Source organism: Ambystoma mexicanum, chromosome 2p (genome assembly GCF_040938575.1).
Source record: "Ambystoma mexicanum isolate Mex_15411 chromosome 2p, UKY_AmexF1_1, whole genome shotgun sequence".
Classification (NCBI taxonomy): domain Eukaryota; kingdom Metazoa; phylum Chordata; class Amphibia; order Caudata; family Ambystomatidae; genus Ambystoma; species Ambystoma mexicanum.
In genome coordinates, this window is record NC_090923.1 from 483,512,471 (window position 1) to 483,537,762 (window position 25,292).

Here is a 25,292-nt window from a genome sequence, read left to right on the forward strand (position 1 = left end):
CCATCTTGAGTGTTCCTAAATGTGTCTACGCACCAGTCAAGTGCCCTGTATTGGTATGTAAGGTGTCTAAGTTAAGAAAAACAGTATCCATCAGAAAGTCATTTCCAAAGGTAAGTATAACATTTATGTAGCCATTAGTGTAACATTTATAGGATATGCCTTATATGATCAAGCTGTTCTTTCTGATAAAGACGGAAGTAGTTAGTCATCAGACCGAAAATATAAACAACCATTGCATCCATGTTTTATGGCGCTGTTCCATAGTCCTTTCTTTTTACTGCTGTTAGACGAAATATTGTGTACATTGAGAGACTTGTTAACCCCTCCCATCTCATCCTTTTTTCATTGGTCACAAACATCCCTTCACACTGTTTTTGCCATCTTTTATACTTGCACTTCATGGAATTAAGAGCTTAAAAATATGTTTTGCTATGTCATTACGAACTTGCTTTAAAAATAGAAGCAGAATGGATTTCTTTTTTATTTCCTGACAGTTAAGAAAATATATTGTGATTATTTCAATGCCTGTAACATAGCTGTGTTATGCGTTCACCTCTGACATATTGCCAACTTGTTGTTCACAAATTTGAAACTCAGGTGGGGCTTAGTCCTTCAGCCTTCCGAGGTTGATCAAATGCGTTACCTTCATTTGGATAAATACAAAACCTAATTTTACAAAGCTTGGAGGTAGGAGTTATCTGACATGAAGCAATACATACATATGTAAATATTATTCTGAACTAGTCTGCTATTTGACAAATGTTATTTGTTTTTGTTTCAGTGTCTTTGCTGTATCCTTTTTTTCAGAAATTGTCACTTTTTTGTTTTTCAGGCATGTCACTTTTAAATAAGACGAAATGGCGAGGTGGGACTTTACAGATTGAATTGGCCAAGGAAAGCTTTCTGCACAGGTAAAGGTCACACTGGAATTTGGAGAACTAGCTTGGTAGATCATTGGTTGTTGTAATTGGAGTTGTGCAGTGGGCTTCAGTTTTCCTTCCGTTTCTTGGAACGGGAATCACTGGCTGCAAAGTTAGAAGCTAACACGGCCCCACAAGTACGAGGCCAGGTGTGGATGCTGTGTCAATGTCCACTCTAGCAGTGCATGCAGCTGGTAAAGCCTTTTCATGAAAGTCTTTATCAGTAATTGCCTGCAAATAAGGCCAGGCTGGCGGTATGAAATTATTAGCTTTATATAGGTTCTGGAACCCTATTGAAGTGTAGGTGTTCTAGAGGTGCGAGGAGGAAGAGCAAAAAGAAGAGGTGAAAGGCAGATAGAGTTGAAAAAAGAAGGAAGTGGAGCCAGATTAGAAGTGGGAGTCCAAACTAAGCAGACCAGCAATCGAGACAGAATCAGATAAGAGATGAGGGGGGGGGGGAGAAGGGGTGGGGCGCTAGCGTGCCACATCTAAGAGGGCTACCTGAGCGTTGAGCTCTGTCAATAAGCTGTAAATGCTATTTAGTATCCTTGTTCAGAGGCTGCCTGTCTGAGGTAGCAACAGAACTGCCAACCTCTGCATTTGACGTTTCCAAAGCACATCATGCAAAGAAGCGGTCAAAACTTGAATCCTATGCTCGAAAGGTACTGAACCAAGCCATTGTGGGTAAGAATCAACACTGCTGAAAGAGTTGTCTAACCAGACTATGCCTCAAGATGAAAGACCTCTAGAGCAACAAAACCCGGTTTGACTGAGCACCTGATGAGCTGAAATCTGCTAACAAATCAGTGGACATTAAGATAGACGCTATAACAATGGGGATGGATGCGTAACATCACAGGGTGGAACAGCTATGCACGCTCAAAGGCGGAAGAAGCAGTTCACAGCAGTGTGGATTGCACCACGGGCATGATGAAAAGATGAGCTGCTTCTGACAAAATTGGAGCCATTGACCGTGAAGCTCTTCAGATTTTAACAAGCCGTGCATTAACACTCTTGCCAGTGTCAAAGAACCTGAGAAGCGAGTCTGAAGATGGCTACTGGGAGATTGGTACAAAAGGACTGGTATAGCATGTTGGGTGCCAAGTCTACAGACAGCCTGACAGAACTAAAACAGAAGTATCAGAAACTAGCAATTAAGGATTTGTGACGAGCACGAGTCTACCACGTATTCACAGACCAGATTAAGCTGAGTGATTACACGACTAGCGAAACAAACGCTGGCATACAAGTTCACTAGGAAACCAGGCCCTGATGAAGGAATTTATTCCGAAATGCATTGGCCACCCGTATAGGCATCTGCAGGAATAAGAAACCTAAGATCTCGTGAGAGTTAGGAATAAAATACAGCCACACTTGAAAAGAGATTCTTTTTGTTTGTCTTTTTGAAAGATTACGTACCTGAAGTTTAAAGACTCCACTTACTAGTGGCTATAGGAGTGCAGCCCGCACCGCTGGCTTCACGGCCAAGGTCATTGAACACAGCTATGCACGCTTGTCAACGAGCCATAATGTAGAAGATGTGATGCAGGAACCAAAGTGGTTGCACATGAATCAATGCGAACATCCTTAAAGAGTTTGCAGAGATCCGAGCCAAGCATTACGAATTAGAGTTGCAGCATTACAGCGTCCAGAGAGTCGGACTCCCTGAAATGGCGGGTTCATTGCCCCTTGGAATCGTTCTTGGAGAAATTCTTACCTGAGGTGCTGAAGCACCCAGTATTTTCCCAGAATTACCAAGTTGAGGAAGCCCATAGGTCGATGGGCCCCAGACCGGCGCCAGAGCAGCTTCCAAGGCTGATAATTGCTCGCATTTTTAATTACAGGGATTGCAATTTGATTTTAAAAGCAGTGGGAGGGCTGTCAGAAATAAAGTATGGGAGTGCGTAGATTTGAATATTTTCCTGACTTCATCCCTACCGTACAAGCTGCTTGCACGACCTTTAGGGACATCAAGAAAGCCCTTAGACAGCAGAATGGTCAGTATTAAATGGTCTTCCCAGCGAAGCTTAAGGTCATACACTTGAGCAAAGCCCCATGAGGCCTTGCCTGCCTAAAGAAGCAGTGAGTATGTATAAACTTAAACTTGATGTGTTGGATTGGCTGGGTACGTTTGAATACACCTACGGTCTTCAAGGAATAAGTGGGAATGATTTAATTCCATGGTTCATGTCTAGGCTCCCCTTGAATGGCTGTGATGCTGTGATGGAATTGGGTAACATCAAGAGAAAGGATTAGAAAGATAAAGCGGTCATTAATAGCCAGATGTGGGAAAACTCCTTCCCAGTACCTTAAGAAGTTTAGGACCCTAAAAAAGACTGATGCTATCCACTGGGCTTCCTGGGTATGTGAATATTTGAAAATCTTAGATGGTTGGGTTAAGGGGTACAGAGTACAGACCTTTGAAGGAATGAGAAGAACAAGTTACTTACCCCTGGTAACGTTCTTTCGAATGAATGTTCCTCCCTTGTATTCCTTATCTTGGATATTTCCTAATATCCAGCTTTCTGCCTAAATGTTCCCCAGTAGAGGGCGCTGTGCGTCAATGCCTGTCGAGTCGATGTCCCTCAGAGGCCTCCGTTTTGATATCAACGACATGACGGGTGTAAGAAGCACGCGCAGCGTCCGTTGCTCATTTCCGTTTTGAAGCAAAGCAATTTTTTGAGTTAGATGGTTACTACCCTTGAAGAAGCGCAGACTGCAAGTTTTACTATGGGGTAGGATGGGAGGGGTCATAAGGAATACGTGGAAGGAACATCCAGTCGAAAGAACATTACCAGGGGTAAGTAACTTGTTTTTCGAATGGATTGTGTCCTCCCACGTATTCCTTATCTTTGATACTCTCCCAAAGCAGTAATATAATCAGGAGGAGGGAGTAGAATTAGAGTAATTAAGTATGTACAGAGTACAGTACCGCCTTTCCAAATTTAGATTCTTGGCTAGTGGAGGAATCCAGACAATAGTATTTTGTAAAGCTGTGTGCAGACGGCCATGTGGCAGACACACAAATATCCTTTATTGGAACTCCTCTTTGAAGAGCTGACGAAGCTGCGATACCCCTGGTTGAATGGGCCTTTGTGTTGTGGAGGGTCTTTACCGGCCAATTTGTAAAATTCTGCAGATGTTAAAATAATCCACCTAGAGATGGTTTGTTTGGTGATGGCTAGGCCTAACTTATGACCTGTGTAACCCACAAATAATTGGTCAGTTTGTCTCAGCTTTGCAAGTCTGCTAATGTAAAAACTCAAGGCACGCTTTGGATTGAGTCTGTGGAGACTTTCTTCCTCTTTCCCCGATGTGGAGGAAGGTAAAAAGAAGGCAAGGTTATTTTCTGAGTGATGTGGAATTCAGATACCACCTTGTGAAGGAAGTTAGGCTTCACCCTTAATACTACTCTGTCCTTGTGAAAGACAGTGTGAGGAGGCTTGCAAGACAAAGCCTGTAGCTCACTCACCCTTCGGGCAGATGTTTCTGGCACTAGAAAGACTGTTTTGAGGGTAAGATGTCTTAATGGGCATGAATGAAGCGGCTCAACGAGAGTACCCATTAAAAAGTTTAAGACCAAATTTAGATCCCACAGGGGGACTTAGAAAGGAGATGGGGGGGGTAAACATTAGTTAACCTCTTCGAGAACTGTATTACCAGAGGTATTTCAAAGTAGGAGACTTTCTCAGCAGTACGCTTGAAAATGGAAAGCACTGCTAGGTAACCTTTTGATCGTACCAATCTGGAGTCCCAGATTAGCTAAGTGCAACAGAAAAGATAACCCCATCGGTGTATTGCATGAAAAAGGGTCAACGTTCTTCTCTCTACACTAGCTGCAGAACTTATTCCAACGGCAGCGGTATAAGGATTTGGTTGCTGGCCTTCGTGCCGAAAGCAACATCTCCGTTACGTCATCCAAGAGGTCCCAATCTTTGTTTCTCAGCCTCTCAGAAACCATGCGTGAAGGCTCAGAGTCCTGATAACCGGATGGACAACCTGACCTTCCTCTTGCGAGAGAAGATCCTCTCTTTGTGGAAGACTAATCGCAGCACAGATGGACATGTCAAAGGTCCGGGTACAACGTTCTCCTGGCCCAATAGGGGGCAATTAGGATCATGGTTTTCCTGAACCTCCTGAACCTCCTTATTACGTGAGGAATGACGGGGACTGGAGGAAACGTGTATACGAGTGGAAATTTCCAGTCCACCATGAACGTGTCCCCTAGAGCTCCTCTCGGGGGAGGGGGGAGGGGAAATACCCTGGAGCAATACAGTTCGCATTTCCTGTTGGCATTGGTCGCGAACAGATCCACTTGAGGGGTTCCCCAAAGGACGAAGATCTCTTGAAGGACTTTCTGAGCTAGTTCCCACTCGTGGGAGACTGCTCTCTGCCTGCTCAAAGCGTCCACCATTGTGTCCCTCTCTCCGGCTAAATGCACTGCAGACAGAGAGATTCCTTCTTGTATTGCCCAAAACCAGAGCCGCATTGCCTCTCTGCACAGTGATAGTAACCCTATACCTCCTCTCTTGTTGAGGTAGTACATGGCCACTGTGTTGTCTGACATTATCAGGGCATTCTTTCCCCGTACAGAGGGCAGGAAGGCCTTCAGCGCTAATCTGATTCCCCTCAGCTCTAAAAGGTTGATATGTAGTTTGGAGTCCGATAGAGACCAACGACCGCTGATGATCAAATCGTTGGTATGAGCTCCCCACCCCATGAGTGAGGCGTCCGTCACTACTGTTCTCTCCGGCCATGGTTGCCAAAAAGGTTCTCTTTTCAAGATGTTTTCCCGTCAGGCCCACCACTGAAGGTCTGGTGAGACTCTGCTTGGGATTTGTAGGCGAGGGCCCATTGGAGAGATCTCATTCTCAGACAATCCTCTGGCACCAGAAAAAATGCAGGATTCCATGAGGCCGAGCAACCTCAGAAAATCGAAGGCTGGGAGATGCTGGGCATTCGGGAATTTTGTCACCATCTGTGGAATGTCTTGAGCCTTCACCTCTGGTGGCAAGGATTTTCCCAGGGATGCATCCAGGACTTCTGTGATAAATTGGAGTCTTTGTGATGGTATCAAGTGGGACTTCTTTAAGTTGAGGGAGAAGCCCAGTCTGTAGAGGGAGTGACACGTGTAACTTAGATGGTCTAGGGCTTGTTCCGGGGAATTGGCCCTGATCAACCAATCGTCTAGGTAGGGGTAGATGTGAACCCCCCCCCCACCTCTCCTGAGACTGGCTGCCATAACCACCATTAACTTAGTGATAACCCTTGGGCGGAGGTTGGCCCAAATGGCAGAACCCGAAACTGATAGTGCAAGTTGCAATGGCAAACCTCAGGTACTTTCAGTGCTTTTGATGGATAGGCACATGAAAGTAAGCATCCTGAAGGTCCAATGATACCAACCAATCCTGAAGCTGGAGGGCCTGAAGGATCTGAGAAAGTGTTACCATCTTGAACTTGTCCTTCCTGAGGAACTCTTAAGTCCAAGATGGGTCTCAATACTCCGTCCTTTTTCGGAATTGGAAAATGCGGGGAGTACCAACCCTTGTTCCTCGCTGCTACAGGTATTGGTTCTATAGCACCTTTCTCTAGCAGGGTTAAAATCTCCTGCATAAGGAGCTGTTCCGGAATCTTCAAAGCGTTGTCTCCCGATGTATTGAGTTGTTTGTAGGAAAGGCAGACAGTAACCTTGGGCAATTGTCTCCAATACCCAAGCATCTGAAGTAATAGCCTGCCATTCTGTCAGATGTTGAGTTAATCTGACTCCTAATGTTGGTTTGTGATGCAAAACCTCAGAGAGGTTTTGGGGCGGCTGACGCAGATGCCGACGGTAAAGCAACACCTGCTGTTGCCGTCTTAGTAGTTCTCCAGCATGGGGTCTGGCATGGATTCACATGCTGTCATGGCCATTGGGCAAGTGCCCAGGCCTCCTCACCCCCAGGGTCCAAATGGACCCAGTCCTGGCGCCTCTGGCGCCAGGCTCATAGAAAAGTGTGCCTTGCACACTCTGTGCCTAAGGCACGTGCATCAGGGCCGGGCGTGGCCATAGAACATCATTGGGAGGCACGTGCAAGAGTCCCTGGGAGGGGCAAGGTGGAGCCACAAGGCGGGGCCAAAGATAGGGGCCAGAGCCAGCCTATTTAAGGCCAGCCCAACCACATGCCCCCGCTTCGCGTTATTCTGCTTGCAGCGTGACGCTTACCGCTGCTCCTCACCTTGATTCCTGTTACTCCAACTCTGAAGACCATCTTACCTGAATCATGCAGCTCCATCGCAGAAGGCGCACCTTACCTACTCCCAGCCGCTCCATCGCTGAAGGCGCACCTTACCTACTTCCGGCCACTCCATCGCTGAAGGCGCATCTTACCTTCTTCCAGCCGCTCCATCGCTGGGCGCGCGTCCTACCTGCATTCCATCGCCATCGGAGTCAGAGCCTTTCCTCACCCGATCCGAACGTCTAGCGATGTGGGAGCTTCGCCTCTTTTTCTCATCTTCATGGTATCTCCATCCGGAGCCGCGGAACGGCCTTCGAGCATCCAGACTCTGCTCCACGCGGTCAGTCCGCTCCTGCAAGGGAAAAGACACACAACAGGTTAGCAATCCTATAAATAATGAACACTTGGCCGCACCATACCGGAGTCTCGAATTCCATTATAACGGCCAATTTACCTGTTGACTCTGAGAGCCCATCATCCTCAACGGAATCCCCGGATCCGCTCCACGCTTCCGATCTACCGTCTTCGCACCTATTTTGAAGAGAAGAGACATTGCAAGAATTACTTTTATTGTACAATCAAGGCAAAAGACTCATTGCCAAAGACATTATTAAAAACCAACAATAACCATGCCTTCCAAGTGGATTGGTCACAGCCGGTCTGGATCGCCACTTTCGCGGGCCAGTGAAGCAACTAGGCCCACTAAATGCACCCCTGCTGAAGGAAGCAGGACGGAGAGCTCAGCATCATAAAATAACAAGTGAGCTTGCATGGGAAAACTCTTGCGCACTACGTTTTGGCACGAAAGGGTCGAGGGTATTCGTGACACATCCACGCCATTCTCATTGCCACTCATCTTCTCCTAGGGGCAATACCAGCATCCAGAACAGCATACTCCGCAGCAGCTGGGGAAGACAGTCGATAAAGGGGAGCCAAGTCGAGGGAGGGCTCCAACCGTGCCCCAACGCCTCCGCAGAGGCCAGGTGAGCGTAACACATGCTCATGAATATTCCCCGTCGTCAGGCTGGGAATCCTCGGTAAAGAAAATCAGTTTCAGTTTCTGAACTGTCTTTCTCCTAATAACCAATCACTGGTGTCTGGTTCATACTGCCCCCAGCCAATGACTGTCCTCTACCTAAGCCCCTCCTCTGGCAGCCATCTTCAGATTTCTACCGCACGTTCAAGTGTTGGGAGTCCTCGGGCTTAGCTCTCGAGCTTTTACTGCGTATGGCGTTATTTATTTTTAATGTTTTTACTTGTGTGTAATCAAAGAATGATTTTTACAAGTCATTCCATTTGAATGGTCAAGGATTTGTTTCCGAATTTTCTAAGTTGCTAGATAAGATCCTGTAGACTGAAAACAGTAACTTGTAGCAGCAGATTAGAGACATGACGAGTTACAATTGCTAACAAGTTTCCGTGGAGTTCGTTGCCTAGTGGAGAAGAGTGACAATGTCCGTTGCCATCTGACGGCCGGAGTACCGTGGCCGGTAGGAGCCCGTTGGCATTTATTTTAACAAAGGCTGCCTCCATGAATTAAGCCATCACTACAGCCCAGCAAGATTTTTCCCCAGAGATCAGACGACACCACCATGTGTCTTCTACTAGGACGGAGTCAACCCATAGGGTAGCCAAGAAAGCAGTACGCTCTTGAATTAAGGAACGCCAATTTACCAGGTGACAAAATGTCTCGGTGGATTCTGGGATTTTGCATAATCTGCAGGTTGTGATGGTGGAAAGGCTTCTTATCCCCAGAATTTCTCTGGTATGGAGCAGATTAAGTTGTGCTCTTAGAAATGTACATTGAAGTTTTTTGTCCAGAAATTTGGTGCAATACGGCAGAGCAGATTTCAGTTTGTTGTACGTGGGTGGAAGATGTTTTAAAAACTTGATCGCTGCTGCTTGTTCGGTGGTGGCAATCCAGTCTTGAAATTTCAGTTTTTCCGTTACTCTTTGGGGATTAGTAATAAGGTCGTCTGTTTTGCATACTAGTTCTTCCAATTTACTTTTTTGGTGGTGTATCCAATTCTGTGTGACCTTGCAGTTCGTTGAAGCCAGTTCCTGACCGATGATGATAAAGATAGGCAGGCCATCTTTGATTAGGGTCTTCCTGAAGAGGGCCAGTGAGGCCACACTGACTGTGGCGTTTAGCGATGGAAGCCTCAGCTCTCTTCTGACAGCCGCAATAGGAATAGAGTTCGGAAGGCCTAGGAGGGTTTTCCAAATGTGTAGCCCTTTAGTTTCTGCCAAAATCCATATGGCATGGTGATCGTAGCGGCCATGCCATAGGTTAGAGCGGGGACCATTTTACCTTGTAAAAGTTGATAGCCGGGATCAGCGAAAATTTACCAAACTTTTTGTCGATCGTTCTTAGTTGGGATGTCAAGTGTTTGGTTTTGGCCCAAAGATGTTGTTGCATTTTTGTCTCTTGAGGTGTCCCATCGATGATAACTCCCAAGTATTTAAAGTGAGGGACCACTTCAATTCTGACTTTGTTCACTGACCGAGGAAAGGTGTTTTTTTGATGTTGACGGTTTTTGGAAAAGATCATGATTTTAGTTTTTGTCTAATTTTATTTGGAGATTGTTGATGTTCATATATTCTGCCAGGATGTCCATTTTACGTTTTAGGCCGATAGGCGTCTGATCAAGGAGAATCATATCATCGGCGTAAAGAAGACTGGGCAAGTCAGTATTACCAAGCTTCGGAGGAAAGCTTCGCACATTGGTTTCCGAGTCTTTGAAGTCCCCCAAAAAGGCGACGAAAAGTGCAGCTGCCAGCGTGCAGCCTTGCTTGACTCCTCTATGCGCTTGAATTTCCTTGGAGAGGGAGCCTTGCCTGTTCAGCCGTACACTGAGTGTGGTATTTGTGTGCAGTGCTATTGTCGGGTTTAGAACAGTATCCGGGCATCTCCATTGTTTGAGCTTTTCCCACAGTCGCGATCTGTCGACTTTGTCGAACGCCTGCGAGAGGTCATGAGCGCAGCATAGACTGTCGGGGCACCCTGTTTTATTTTAGCCTTTAGGATGCTGCGTATGAAGATGTTTACTGTAGTGCTACCGTTCTTCATAAAGCCTAGTTGAAAAGGGTCGCTGCAAGGGGCCGTTTTCGCCCAGCGTTGGAAGTGGTCCAAAAGGAGGGATGCAAACAATTTGCCCATAATGTCCAGCAAAGCTATTGGGCGGTAGTTACCCGGGTCTTCCCTACTTCTTTTTTTGAAGATGGGTGCAACAATGTTCAAACAGGATGCCGATGAAAGTAGACCATTCGTTGGGATGTTTTTTTAAATCGATATTGGTCAGGCCGTCAGGGCCCAGAGCTCTAGATGTTTTTAGCTTTTGGATGGCCAAGGTTATGTCAGCTGTTACTGACAGATCAACCCAAGGGACTTGAGTAGTCTCCAAACAGAGGTTCGAGGACCGTGTCGGGCAGGCAAAAAGATCGGTGAAGAAGACAACCCAGCCTTGTTGCGTAACTGAGTTGATTAGGTTTGTAACTGTAGGGCCTTGGGAATTGTTTATCAGGGACCAGAAGTCGGCTGTTTTTTTTGTCGAAAGAACTCTCAACAGCGTTTCTGCATCGTGCTGGTATAGTGCTGCCCGGCGGGATCTGATCCATGATTTATAGATATTGTGTTCACTTTTCCACGAGTCCCATGAGGCCATGGTATTATCTGCCTTAGCACTGCATTTTAGTTTTCTTATAGCCTTTTTTTTTTAACTATTTGTTTGTCGTAGTTATGGTTGTGGCTTTTCATGCAGATGTTTCTTGTATTTAAGGAACAGAGGGAGATAGTTCGGTCTTGAAACTGAATCCGGGGATGGCTGAGCCTCAATTGCTGCGGCGTATTGTTGCGTAATTGATCTAACACCGGCAGATGTCAGACGGAGGCGAGATTGTTGGGGGTTGGTCTCAACCGATGATAGATAGCACTTAAGCATGGCCTTCCACTGCCCGAATGGCAGAGTTAGCATATTATGGTTGCTTGCTCTAGTTTCGACCACCAGGATATGTTCGATTTCTGAACACATAGCATGAGAGGTGAAGATATAATCGAGGGTAGCCGCCGACTGACCTCTTTCCCACGTTGGTATCTGTTGCTGCCCATCCAAAATCCATGCAGTGTTATGTAGGTTTCTGGTTGACATGAGGTTCATCCAGGCTTGTCCTCTGATTTCAGCTTGTGTAGATTGAACGAGAGCTGACGGTTGGTCATTCGGATGAATGCAACTTTGCGTTAAAGTCGACACAGATTAGTACGAACGGAGTGTTCCATTCGATAAGGATAGCGTCAATGGTTTCGGCCATAGTTTGACAGAAGAGAGTTGTCGTCGTCCTTTGAGGGTTCCAGTAAGTGGTAATCAGCGCAAGTGGAGGCGTTAGGCAGGGCTTTGTACTTGTCTTTGTCTTTTCAGCAGAGCGGTTCCACTCAATAAGAACCGCAAGCACCCCATAAGATCTAGCCATGGTCTTGATGATTTTGAGATTCTGGCCTGACCATACAGCGATGAGAAGGCCTGCGGAAGGACGGCCAAGAAGACCTTTAGCAGTCTGGGAGATCACAATTTCAAATCCGTCCATTGACGGTTTCTCCAGGAGCCATGTCTCTTGGAGACAAAAAATGTCGAACCGACCTAGGTCCACAGTATTGTGGTCAACTAGGTGGGCATGTCCTCGGGTGTTGCATGAGGCCAATGTCAAGGACTTTTGGTGAAGGACGTTGTCGGCATCATTAGGTGGTTGGTATTTGACTCGATTTGAGGCTAGGGCTTCTTTAATCCAGTGCCAAGGCCCGCCCGGTGTCGTAAGTTTTTTTGGAGTGGCCATTGTATCCGAGGGAGACAAGGTAGATGTGTCTTGCCTATGGGGTCTGTAGTTATGTTCTTCTCCGAGGAGACTGGTCTCTCCAGCTTAATCTTCTTTGATGCGGACGATGTCTGTCCGTAGAACGATGGACCGGGCTGTGCCTGCTTGTCTCTTGTCGGCGTCGGGTGGAGCATGTTTCTGGCCAATCAGACACTTCGGATCGATCACATTTTGGTGTTTGTCGGGTCGGGGTGCCCTAGTAGGGTGCGAGATAGATGCTCGTCTTGACCATAGTTGTCCTTCAGGTTCTTTGATGAGTCTGTGAAATGGGCCTTCAGTTCGTCTCTTCGAGCGGTGTATCGGTCTGGTGGGCCGCAATCGTGATTTCTTCTGTTTTTGGGACGATCTTCCGTGGTGTAACTTTTATGAGTCGAGGTTTTTAGTTCGGATAGAAAAAGACTAGTAGTTTTAGTTCTTCTCTGGCTTGTCGGCTCAGATCTTGGATTGCGGATGTGTATATGTGCAGGTAGGCTTAGGCCTTATTGTCACTATGGTATGGCTCGATCCGCTTAGTCATCCGATTTCAGTTTCTTCAAGCTCGTTGTAGACCATGTTATTTTTAACACTGTTCTTCTGTTCAAAATCATATATTTGTCTTTATTGGAAATCTGTTCAATTTTGAAGAGACGGGAAGGTTTGGCTTTATTAGAATCAGCCTCTCGATGTTCTGTTAGATTGCGAGTAGTGTCGAGCCGAGGAGACGGGTGTCCAGTTGAATATGTTCTAGCAGTAAGTCTGCTCTGTAGAGCAGGCGATGCTCTTGAGGCAGCGTTCGGACGCGGACCCGGCATGGCTTTTGAAGAGTTGTTCCCACCGTTGGAAGTGGTGGCACGTTTGATGTGACTGCTGTCTTGCAAGGAGAGGTTGATATTTTCTGGAAGTCGTTAATAGCGCTGCCTATGTCAGGCTATTCTTGCTCAGAGTGAGAGGACGTAGTAGATGGAAGGCTTGAGTCCATAAATTCTGCCGTTGATTTGAGAGACTGGGTTAGGTCAGTCACCGAACCTGCCCGGGTAATCTGAGTCTGCGTTGCCGGAGGGGTTTGTGCGCCTGAGAACCTGACGTGGTCGAATCAGGAGCACAATGAATGGGTTGGTGAGTGAGGGTATTCAGTTGGTCCTTCGTGGCTAGTTTTAATACCTTTTTTTTCCCCGCCCTGAGTGTTGGTTCTGTCCGGGGCTATTAGTGACTTGAGATGGTGACTTAAGAGTGACTTTTGTTGTGCTTACAGTTAATGTCAGTTTAGGTTTATTTAAGAATAATGGAGCAATTCCATCAGGCTGTCTTTGCTGAATTGTGCTCTCAGGTAGCATGTTTTTGGAAAAGGTAGGAGCCAAAGGCTTGTCCACAGTGGGGCTGGTGCGTCCTTTGTTCTTTGTGGAATATCGTACTTCAAGTCAATGGCGGTTATGTAGCCTTCCAGGAAGGTTAGTTTGGACTGAATAATTGCTAGAGTTGCTGTGTTGTCTCTTGAGGCATCACCTAGTGTTTCATAAGGTTTGCAAAAGGGAGCCATTGCAATAGTTATTGCAGACATAATTGTGGTCATGTCTTTTCTGTTTGGCGACTCTTTGTGGGTAGGTGAGGGAAAGTCGGTAGATCTTCCATTCTTCTGTGGAGTGTCCCTGGAGTCTAAGGATGTAGGGTTTGCGACTGAGTGTCGGCGCCTGGAGCTGATGCCCCCCCCCCGCGTCTGGTTGGTTTGAAGGCCTTCACGAGGTCGGCCGTGTGCCAGACTCAACGCCTCCAGAGGACGGGGGATGAGGTGAAGGTCCTTGGAGTGCAGAGGACGGTTTCGAGGTGGTTAAATGGACCTTAGTCCATGGTTGGGGGCCCATTCCTCTTTGGGACGGATAGGCTTTTAGTTGCAGTAGGTCAAGAATGTCCGAAAGTCCATGATGAGTCAGCCGGGCGTCAGTGATAGGAAGAACCTGCGTAGTGGCCTCCGACCTCGGCACAGGCGGTGTTATATTCGACGCCTGCCGTTCAGCTGGTGAAGTTGGATTTATGGTTTGTAAATGTTTCTGGGCCAATTGGGGAGAGCCCGCTATGTCTGGGGAAATTCGGGGACTTTCAAGGACTTTCAAGGAGCTGGGTTAGATGCAGCCCAGGTCCCTCTAGACTGAGCAGGACTTGGGCTGTATCTTTCCCAGCTGCAAGTGGTTGAGTCGTTAGGGGAGCAGTAGTTTTTCTCCATTTAGAGGCCGGTGGGGTCTCCTCCAGTGCTTCCAAGATTTCTGCGTCCGAATGTTCGGAGTCGTTTGATAGTTTACTTTTTCCTTGTGTTTTGAAGTTCAGTAAAGCATTCGACAAGAGCGGGGTTGGTAGGGAGAGTTTTCCATGGCCTCGCTTTTTTGCCTGGATGGGAGCCATTGTTTTTGGTCTGTCTGCTGGTTTTTACAATAAGCTCCGGGTGGTTTTGATGTTTTTTTACTGTAGTGAGCAATTTACTGTTTGGGGCTTGGGTAGCCGGAATTTTAGGTGTAGATTTACCTTTTTTTTTTTGTACAATGATCTTTTCGTGTTTGATTGAAGATTTGGCTTGTGATTGCAGTTGCCTGACGTTATGGAGCATTGATCAGAATCTACCTCAGAGTCCGACTCTGAGAAGGGTTTTGAGAGCCGAGTTTGAGTTTGAGGATCTAGAAGTGGAGCGAAGATCGGGTCCAATGCTGGATCTGCATAGGAAGGGAGGATAGTGGTATCAGCCGTAAGATGTAAGGTGATCCGTGGGATGAGGTCCCCAGTGATCTCACTGGGTGCATGAACTGCTGCAAGAGGATTAGAAGAGAGCGTGGTTTTTCCTGCAGGGCTGCAGATGACAGGGCTATCCTCCGGAACAGGATGCATCAAAGCCAACGTGGTCTGGTAAACCAGGCTCTCCTGGAGATCTAGATGCAGGTCAGGTGAAGACTGATGTGGCAGGAGTAAGGCTGCTGATGCCGTCGCCTATGTCCTCAGACCCCGAGGCAGTGAGGGGGCGGGTGGCGTCGGCTAGGGGAGCCGGAAACTGTCCAGCGAGAGGTCCGGAGACTCCGCCTCCGCCTTCCGTAGGTGGGGCATTCAGCAGTTCGCAAGACACTGCGGGTGGCGTTGCTGATTCCTTAGTGCCCAGGGCCGGTGAATAATTCGAAGTCTCTCGTCCAAGGCCGTCATGCGGCGAGGGGAGCGAAAAGTGATCCCTGTCGGCGAACTTTGGCTGAGGAGGTAGTACACCTCGGGAGGGAGCCGGGTCAGACAGTCAGCGGACATTTCACCGCCAGAGTCGCAAAGGCGGCGTTTGAGGCAAGAGGTGGATTCAAGGGCAGGAAGTTTTTTTTCATGTGGCTCCTTAGGAGCCGTTGGTCGGGATCTTCCTCCATGAAGGGCAGTGAACAGGAAAGGAGAGGGGGGGGGAGAGGGAGGAAGGGAACAGGAAGGGGGGGGAGAGAAAAGGAGTGAGGGATGGGCTCTGTGATGCGGATCAGTTGCTCGAGATGAACTCTGGGTGAAGGAAAAGTTCCGAGAACTCAGGGGGCCCGGCCTTGATATTCAAAAGAGTTTGAGAGAAGTTCAGAGAGATAAGGCCAGGAATGCCGCCTACCTCTGTGTCTGGATCTGGAACGTCCACCTCCACGTCTGCTACCGCTGCGGACTGGTGCAGACTGGAACTCAGCTCGGAACCCCATGTTTTTTCAAAGAGTTACTCTTATTTTTTTCGGTTAAATTGAGCCTCGAGCTCCACAGATTCTTCTTCTGATTAACAGGGACCCGTTTCGGAAATCTCTACGCCCCTCAAGGGTGAATTTTCGTCGAATTTCACTTCTTGGAGGATCTTTGAGGCCTACACCACATGGACATGTCGAAAGACAAAGGAGACTTGACGCCCCTGTTTAGGATCTGCCCAGGATGTGGACTACAGTACGTCTTGAAAGGAGGATGAGCACTCCCGGTGTCTCTACTGCCTGCACTCCGGCAAGTCTCACGTGGAGGAGGCCTGTACGTTCTGCAAGGACATGTCCATACGTACCATGAAGGACCGTTGCAAGCGACTCGCTGACAGGCTAGAGACGAAGAGCCCGGCGGCAGGTGAGCCCCGGCAACGTACTTCACCTGTCGTGATGCCTACCCCCGGAGCACCAGGCCAGGCCCAGCACCCCAGGGAGCAGGAATCATGCCCCCGGGTCAAAGCCCAGCGGCCCCTTATAGGGGCTCTTTGGACTCTGTCCTGGCGCCGTTGGCGCCAGGCTCATAAAGGAAGGTGTTTTGTGCACTTACCTGATGCAGACCATGCTACAAGATTCAGGCCTCCCTGAGACCTGAAAGGGACTATTTTTTTCATTGGGACTATTTTGCCACTCGGGCGTGGCCAGAGAAGGATACTTACCTGGAACTACTTTGGGGGCTATTTAAGCCACGCCCAGACAGTAGCTCACGCTTCGCATTGTTCTGCATCCAAGCAGCTTGAACGCTCACCGTGTCTGCTCCTGCATCTGGTCTCCAGCCACGCCCGCCTCGATCCTGGAACACCTGTAAAGAAAGGAGAAAGGTGAAAACCAAGAATTTTATCTAACTTCTTACCTGCATCCGGAACCTTCACGCCAGCGTTCCTGAGAAAAGACTTTCATTTAAAAGCACCGCGTTGCTCGCTGCAGCGCCGCGCTTCACTAACCTGTCCTCGGGAGTTCTTCTGGCTCCACCGCGACTGTCTGCACCGGTCGCCACATCTCTGCGCCTAGGGGAGAGAAGAGACAAAAGGTGAGCAGAAGGAACATGTGAGGAAAGCCTAATTTTCCGCCATAACACTTACCGGTCTTCTGTTGGTGGACCATTCCTCATTTCGGGTCGGCGCCGCTTCGTTGGCAGGTACCGCACCCCGGCCCCTATGGGGAAAGGACAAAAGACATTACTGGAGGAATATAAAGACATTAGGAGGGATTGCCCCCATCGCTAACTCACCTGAGTTTACCATCGGCAATTCAATCCCTCAACGCATCGCCTTCATTCTGCACCTGAAATAAAGGACAGATCACAGGTTAGGAAGGCAACAGAAAAGGAGGCTCTACACTTGAACTTTTGTAATCTTCATACTTACAGCGTTCCACTCGGAAAAGTCATGTGGATTTTGCCAGCGCCATTCTGAAAACCAGTGAAGTAACTGGACAAACACGCGCCCCTGCACCAGAAGCAGGATGGAGAGTTCATCCTTTCAAACCATAAGGTGAGCTTCAACCGGGGATTTCGGAGGAAGTTAGAGAAGAACGAAGGGGGGATCAAGCACACTATTCGCAGACTGTTAATCCCCTTTCTCATCTGCAGAAGGATATTCCTACGGGCCAGACAAGCAAGATTTGAGGGTCCTGTTCAGTCGGTGTTTCGAGTTCTGCGCATCACGCTCAAAGAGGCCACAGCAACCCAGACTAGACCAGCGCCTCCGTGGGAGTCAGGTGAGCGTTACATCACCCAAGAAAAAGTCTGAGCGGTCTTCTAACACTTTTGAGGGCACTCCGGCGACGGGGGCCCAACATAAGGCAAAACACCGTGGGCACCGGGAGCGCTGTTGCTATGGGCTCTGCGGCTGCCAAGCCAGGCGCAGCATTGCCGACGCCGTCAACCGCGAGCCAACGCTCCGGCTCGACAAAAAGGAAGTCGAACAACCCGGGTAAGCTTCGGGAGAAGCCCCGGTCGGCTCCGACGGAGAAAGCCAAGGCGGAGGCGGTGACCCTCCCCCCACGGTGAAGGCCTCAGACGCGCCGAAGGTCATGAAGGCCCAGATTCACCTGGCTAAGGCTTCGATTGAGGGAGTGGTAGCATCCCTGGCGAAGCCCGCAGATGTGGCCCCAGTGGAGACGACCTCCAAGCCAAGAGTTTCCCTGCCCACCCGGAGGGAATCGTCTTTCCTGCCCATCGAAAAGACCCCCGTGAAGCCCCTGGCTGAGAAAAGGGGGGGGGGGCATTTATAGTCCTGCCAGACTCAGATATCTCAAGTCAGTCCTTGACAAGAAGTTTGTCGAGGTCAGGTCCTACGGGAAGGACCCCGACGAGGCGGACGTGGAGTGCGACGAGGGAGCCGACGAGGAACCGGAGGACACCATGCCGATGCCGACGCTACCGTCGCAACCGCTGTAACCACGACAGACAGGTCGGAGGACATTTTACTAGCTCTGTACACCCTGTGCTCAGAAATAAGGACAAGGATGACTTTGCCTCCAGCGGACGATCCAGCGGCACCTGGACCGTCGGGAAGCCCTCCACCCAAGCGGAGGTGAGTCCATCCGCCCCCACCCTTCCATCCTTCACCTCCATCCCCTCTGCTGAGGGATGAGACGACTGGGACGGACAACGGCAGCAACGACGGAACAGATCTCCCGTCGCCTCCACCCCGGGCTTCTCCTCCCAACGAAATTGGCTCGTTTCACGCCATGATCGCCAAGGCTTCAGAGTTCTTGCAACTACGCCTGGAAGAGCAGAAGGAGGGATTCCTATATCGGCGACGAGAGGCCAAGAGGAAGACCGTGCTCTCCGTCCCGCTGTTGGACGACATCTGGGACGAAGGGCTGTCCCTCCTGAAGAACCCATCCTCGGCCCTGGCGAAGAGAGACCGGTACGAGAAGAAATAGACTCTGCACCGATGTGCCTCAGAGCGCAGCCGTCCCCGGACTCAGTGGTCTCCGCGGCGGCCAAGAAGAAATCAGCAGGGGTGACGGTATCGACTACCACTTCCCCGCCTGACGGCGAGGGGAAGAAGCTGGAAGCCATGGGACGTCTGGTCATCTCGTCGGCGGTGACGACCATTAAGGCGGCCAATGCTCTCACTATCGTGGCCCGCTACGATAGGGAGCTGTGGTTTAAAATCGCTCCCCCTCCTGGACTCACCCCCCCCCCCCCCCCCAGATGACAAGAGGGCGGAGGCCCTTGAAATCCTGCAAGAAGGCGAGGTGGCTTCGGACCATGCCATCACGGTGGCCATGGACATCGCAGACACCGGCTTCCGCCAGAAGGGCAACAGCGTTTGCCTTTGCTGGCGTGGTTGGCTCAGGGCCACCGACTTCTGTCAAGACGTACAGACGAGGGTACTGGACATGGCCTTTGACGGGGACAACTTGTTCGGCAAGGCAGTGGACGAGTCACTGCAGGCCATCAAGGCAGACACCGAGACGGCCCGTGCTTTGGGCACGCTCCAACAATGGCCGTCCTTTCGGTCCTCCCGGCGGTAAGTCACAGGGTGCCTCCAAAGGATTCGGTGGCGGCTCTTCTTCATACCGTCTGGTGGCCTGTTCTTCATCCCAGGAAGCCTACAGAGGCCGCAGGACATTGTCGTTGCCAAGGGGCCCAAGGTGGTAAGGCCTCGGCCGGGACGTCGGACCCCCACCCGAGCACTCCGGTGGGAGGCCGGCTGGCGAACTTCGTTGGCGTGTGGAAGCCCATTTCCACCGACGGTTGGGTGCTGGACGCCCTGGCCCACGGACACACTCTGGAGTTCCAAAGGAAGTGTCCTTGTTTCCCACCTGTGGCCAGGAAAGAAAACCACATTCTGCAGCTGCTCCTAGAGGTGCAAGCAATGCTAAAAAAAAAGGGAGCAATAGAACTCGTCCCAAAGAGGCTTTGGGGGTCCGGAGTATACTTGCGGTACTTCCTCGTCCGAAAGAAGACCGGCGGTTGGCGGCCCATTCTAGATCTTCGCTGCCTTAACAAATACATAAAATCTCAGAAGTTCTGGATGGTCACCCTTCAGCACGTGCTGGGACAACTGGAGGAAGGTGACTTCCTGTCGCCGCTGGACTTGGAGGATGCCTACTTCCACATCCCCATTCACAAGGGGCATCGAAAGTTTCTGCGTTTCGTGGACCAGGGGCGGCACTACCAATTTAAGGCCCTTCCCTTCGGCTTGAAGTCAGCCCCAAGGGTCTTCACCAAGTGCCTGGTACCTGTGGCTGCGCGGATGTGCCTGCAGGATATCCATGTCTACCCCTATCTGGACGATTGGCTCATCCGAGCGAAGTCAAGGGAACTCGCCATCGAACACACAGCGAGGACCGTCCGCCTTCTCTCGGAACTGGGGTTCTCGATAAACTATGCGAAGTCCTACTTGACGCCATCGCAAGACGCTCAGTTCCTGGGAGCCAGACTGAACACGGTGGCGCGCCTAGCTTCACCGTCGGAAGACAGAATAAAAGACATCCTGGGCAAGGTACAACTGTTGACCATGAAGGTTGCCAGGGTGAGGTCCATCAGGTCCCTGCTCGGCATGATGTCATGCATCTACCTCGTTCGGCTGTGCAGGCTGCGGATGCGGCCGCTGCAGGAGTTCCTCGACGCCCCTTGGATGCAAGCGGGGAGAAGCTTCGAGGACAAGATCATCCCTCAACGAGACATTCCGTCGAGCGATTTGGTGGTGGGGTGTCCACGCGCATCTCGCAGCGGGCACGGACTTCCAAACCCCGGGGCATCCGGAGACGGTGACGACGGACGCCTCCCTGGAGGGATGGGGCGCACATACTGGAAATCTCCACGCAAGAGGCCTGTGGCTTCCAGAGGAGAGAACATTGTACATCAACGTTCTGGAGCTCCGAGCCGTGTTTTGGGCCCTCAAGTCTTTCCTTCCGTCCCTCAAGGGCAAGGTGATGCGTGTCTTCACCGACAACACCACGACGATGTTCTACATTCGGAAGCAGGGGAGCACCAGATCCCCAGCGCTCTACAAGGAAGCGCAGCACCTATGGCACTGGGCCGTCGCCCAGAGGATGTTCCTGGTACCCTTTCATCTGGCAGGAGTAAAGAACACTGTCACTGACTCACTCAGCAGGGAACTGCGCTCTTGCCACGAGTGGGAGCTTCGGCAGGATCAGGTGGACCTGCTGTTTCGACGGTGGGGCAAACCCCAAATTGATCTGTTTGCGACGGCGACGAATACAAAGTGCCGGAGGTTTGCCAGCAGGTTTCCCCAGCCGTGGAGCATGGGGGATGCGTTCTCATTCCCCTGGGACGGCCTGTGTCTACGAGTTCCCACTGTTGCTTCTGCGATTCATCAGTCAACTCAGACGGTCCCGATGCAGGACGATCCTCATTGCAACAGCGTGGCCGAGGCAGATTTGGTACCCGGACCTTCTGGACATGTCAACGTCCCCTCCAGTCAAGCTTCCGACCGAGGCAGATCTTCTCGCCAGGGAAGGAAGTGCGATCCTGCTCCACGACCCGGGGTCGCTGAACCTGCAGGCCTGGCTCCTGCAGCGCTAGAGTTTGGAGGATACGAGATCCCGGCGGACTGCAAGGAGGTGCTTGCCAAGGCCAGAGCTTTTTCGACTCTTAAGTGCCATGGACATAAATGGAAGAGGTTCACCGTCTGGTGCCGTGCACAGAAGGTAAACCCTCTACGGCCCTAAAGTGCATGCCGTACTCACTGTCGCTGGCCACAGTGGGGCTGGCGCACGCCTTTATCAAGATCCATCTGGCGGCTATCTCCCGCTACACCAGAACTTTGGGGCGATCGTCGCTGTGGTCACATCGCCTGGTTAAGGTGTTCATGAAAGGACTTTTCCGCTCGTTCCCGTCGGTGAAGGCTCCGGCCCCGGCGTGGGAGCTCAATGTGGTGCTGACTAGGCTCATGGGTCCTCCGTTCGAGCCTCTGCATTTGGCACTTCTGAAATTTCTATTGTGGAAGACGGCGTTCCTGGTGGCCATCACCGCCGCACGACGAGTGGGAGGGATGCAGGCCCTCTCCTGTAAGCCTCCGTACTTGACTTTCCACGCAACGAGGGTCGTGCTGAGAACGCGCCCCTCCTTCATGCGCAAGGTGCCGTTGGACTTCCATCTCAACGAGCCCTTGGTGTCACTTATTTTCTTCCCATCGCCTTTGTCGCCGGCTGAGAGGACTTTGCACTCGCTAGATGTGGCTACAGCGCTGAAGTTCTATGTGGACCGCACAAAGAGTTTTCGGAAGTCTTCACAGCTGTTTGTGAACTTTGGCCCTGTCAACCAAGGGAAGACCATCTCAAAGGCTTCCCTTTCCAGGTGGCTCTCCGGCTGCATCACGCACTGTCACCAGTTGGCAAACCGACCGTTGCCTGGCCGTCCGAGAGCCCATTCGACTAGAGCGATCGCTGCAACTACGGCGTTCCTGTCTGGTGTGCCCCTGCTGGACATCTGCAGGGCTGCTACATGGAGGTTGACACACACCTTCACGAGATTCTACTGCGTCGACCGGAGTTCCAGGGAGGAGTCCAGAGTCGGCCAAGCAGTGCTGCGCAACCTGTTTGCTTGAAGGTGAGCATGGTGAGGAGGTAAGAGATGCTTAATGTTGAGTTGTTCAAATGCTTAATGATGAGCCTTACCACCTCCCATGGTTGTGCATGTGTGTACTCCTATGTATTCTTTTATTCATGAGCATGTGAATCCACGCCAGACCCCATGCTGGAGAAGGAACAAGTTACTTACCTGTAACTGTAGTTCTCCAGCATGGGTCTGGCATGGATTCAGAGGCGAACCCTCCCGCCTACCCCTCTGCGGATCTTCTCTTGGTCCTACTGCCACTTTACGTGCTACCAAATCTGAAGATGGCTGCCAGAGGATGGGCTTAGGTAGAGGGCAGTCATTGGCTGGGGTCAGTATGACCCAGAGACCAGTGATTGGTTATTAGGAGAAAGACAGTTCAGAAACGAAACTGAAACTGATTTTTTCTTTACCAAGGATTCCCAGCCTGACGACGGGGAAAATTAACGAGCATGTGAATCCATGCCAGACCCATGCTGGAGAACAGTTGCAGGTAAGTAACGTGTTCCCTCTACCCCGTCCACCACGGGACAGTCGTCTTTGACCTCTTTGAGCTGGTTGTCCTCTGCCTTTTCCGAATCTGGAATAATAGCGAAAGGACCTAACCCTCCAGTGCACTCCTGTGGGGCGGTTTGGAGTTTGCCTTATCGCAACTCCATGGGATTTGGCTGCTGCCTTGGAAGTTTGCACCTTCTCCAAACTCTCATCAGCTTTACTCCCGAATAGATGTGTGCCATCAAAGGGCATGTTGAGCAGTCTGGACTGTACGTCTGGGGCAAATCCTGATTTCCCCAACCACACATCTACGGATTACTGTACTAGCCGCCATGGCTCTGCTGATGCGGTCAAGTCGAGACCGGTCTGGAGGGACTCGCACACAACATCCTTATCCTTGATAAGGTTAATGGAACCGTTCCTTTCCTCCCCCTCTGGGATATTGTCAGCTGCCATCGAAGCACAATCCCAAAGGGGTGTGGATAAACCTCGCCAGCGTCCATGTGGCATTAGCAGACTTTAACGCCATGCTACCGGACGAGAAAACCTTCTTGGCCATGGCATCATATTTCTTGTCATCACGATCTTGCGGGCTTGTGGTATATGCATTTTTCTTGCCAGAAGAAGTTGCAGCCTGTAGTACCAGGCTTTCTGGTGTTGGGCTGCTTTGAAAGATATAGAGGATCTGAAGCTGATGCTCTATATTTAGCTGTTAATCTTTTGTTATCTGCAGGGATAACCTCAGGTGTTTCCAAGTTGGAAGATAGCTTTTTATGTAAAGCTTTGTGAAACGGGACAATAGGGTCTTCCTGTGGTCCTTTGTCGAGTATATCAGTTAGACAATACACAAGGTACAATTGTCACTAGTGTCTCTTTGCATTTGTATTATTTATATATAGATTGGATACAATACCTTCTGAAAAGATGGATTTAAAAAATTTAATTTTTTCATAACATGTTTATTTGTTAATTGTTTCGATTAATTTTTTCTTTTGTAAACATTATCACGAAAACAGTAGTACAAAAATACACAAATGACAATCACTCATTGACATTACATGAAAAGCCTGAGTGAAAAACAATTAAACCTAAAATCTAATTTAGTACAATTTCATGGTCTAAAAACACCACACCATTAATCTCAATCACTTCCATCCTCATTCAAAACAACCCATGCAAAAACGCAGTAATAACCATTTGGTTAAAAAAAGACGGGCCTAACCTTTTGTTGGACGTTGTTAGTCGCCCTAAAAAATACATCCATTGTTTAATTTACTGTTGTCATGTATATCCATTAGGCCATCCTGCTCGAAAACAGGTGTGGGCATAGACCACCCTATGTACTCCATCACTCTGGTCATAAGCATTCTATAATTGCTTTCAGCATGATCTCCTGGGTCAGGTCTACCGAATTCAATTTCCAGGGAAGTGTCAATTCCACTTGCCTCATGCAGGGCGTCCTGCAGATGTTTCATTCTAGATTCTTCTGACAACAGTTCCTCTGGAACAGAAGGTGTCCCATATTCAAGACCAAAAGTTCTTTGCTCTTCAGATGATTCTGCATCCTCATAGATTGAGGAGAGGGTTTTTGAAATATTCTGAACGAGGTTGTGGTGTGTAATTTTTCTCAAATTTAGAAGAAGGCCCTATAGATGTCATTATTGGAGCAGAAATTGTCAATCGTTGACGTCAACGGCTTCGATGAAATCAACTGCTTTGAAGTCGTCGATGGAATCGACTAATGTTGACGTCTTTGACGAAAGCGTTGAAGATATTTTCTTGAACAGCGCCGAGGAGGTCGACACGTGAGGCGTCGAGGGCTTCTCCTTCGATGAGGGCGTCGATGACACACACTTGGGCTTTGCCGTATGGGTCGATAGTGATGACTACTTGTGCGTATCGGAGGCTTTCTCTCGACTCAAGGGTTTATCACGCTCTCGAGGAGTTTCCCCAGCCGAGGTCGAGGACTCGGGGCTCGTGTTTCCCAGGTGTTTCTCCTGGGGTATCGCCTCTAGGTTTCTTTAAGGGGGGCAAGGCCGCGTTCTCGATTATGGAAATCCTCCCACTGTGTCAGGGTGCTGTGTTTCGAGGGACAAATGACCCTCTCTGGTGAACTGGAGGATGAGGTGGACAGTGACCTATGGCGCCTTTTCTTGCCATGTTTTGAAGAGGAAGAATGATATGATCCACTTTGAGAACGTGATCGGGAGTGTTTTTTATGATGGGAGATGAAGGCCTCGACTTGTCGGAAGACTTGGTTTGGATGGGTAATGGATTTCTGAGGCTTACCTCTCTCCAACTTCCCTCTGTGGCCCTCAAGGCCTTGGCCGTCATTGACATACACTTGTCGCATTCGGAACACGGATGCTCTGCCCTAAGGTACCACAGACAGACCCTGTGTGGATCGGTCATGGACATCTTTGCCCCGCAGTTGCGGCATTTTTAAAAACCGGACCGAGGCATAGACAGAGCTGATGAGGAGGCCATCTCGTCGAAGTTAGTAGAAATAGCGTGGAAAAAAGGAAATGAGCAACGGACGCTTCGCGCT

General features: G+C 49.7%; 1 protein-coding gene across 20 annotated transcripts in view; it reads left to right on the forward strand.

Annotated features, from left to right (window-relative positions):
* Positions 1 to 25,292, forward strand: part of NOL8 (nucleolar protein 8) — a 1,066,580-nt gene that overhangs the window by 206,091 nt on the left and 835,197 nt on the right. For all 20 annotated transcript variants that reach the window (XM_069643873.1, XM_069643874.1, XM_069643889.1 and 17 more), the window contains one exon: positions 833 to 911. In XM_069643873.1, coding sequence (XP_069499974.1) covers positions 833 to 911 — 79 coding nt within the window. The remainder of the gene's footprint in view (positions 1 to 832; positions 912 to 25,292) is intronic.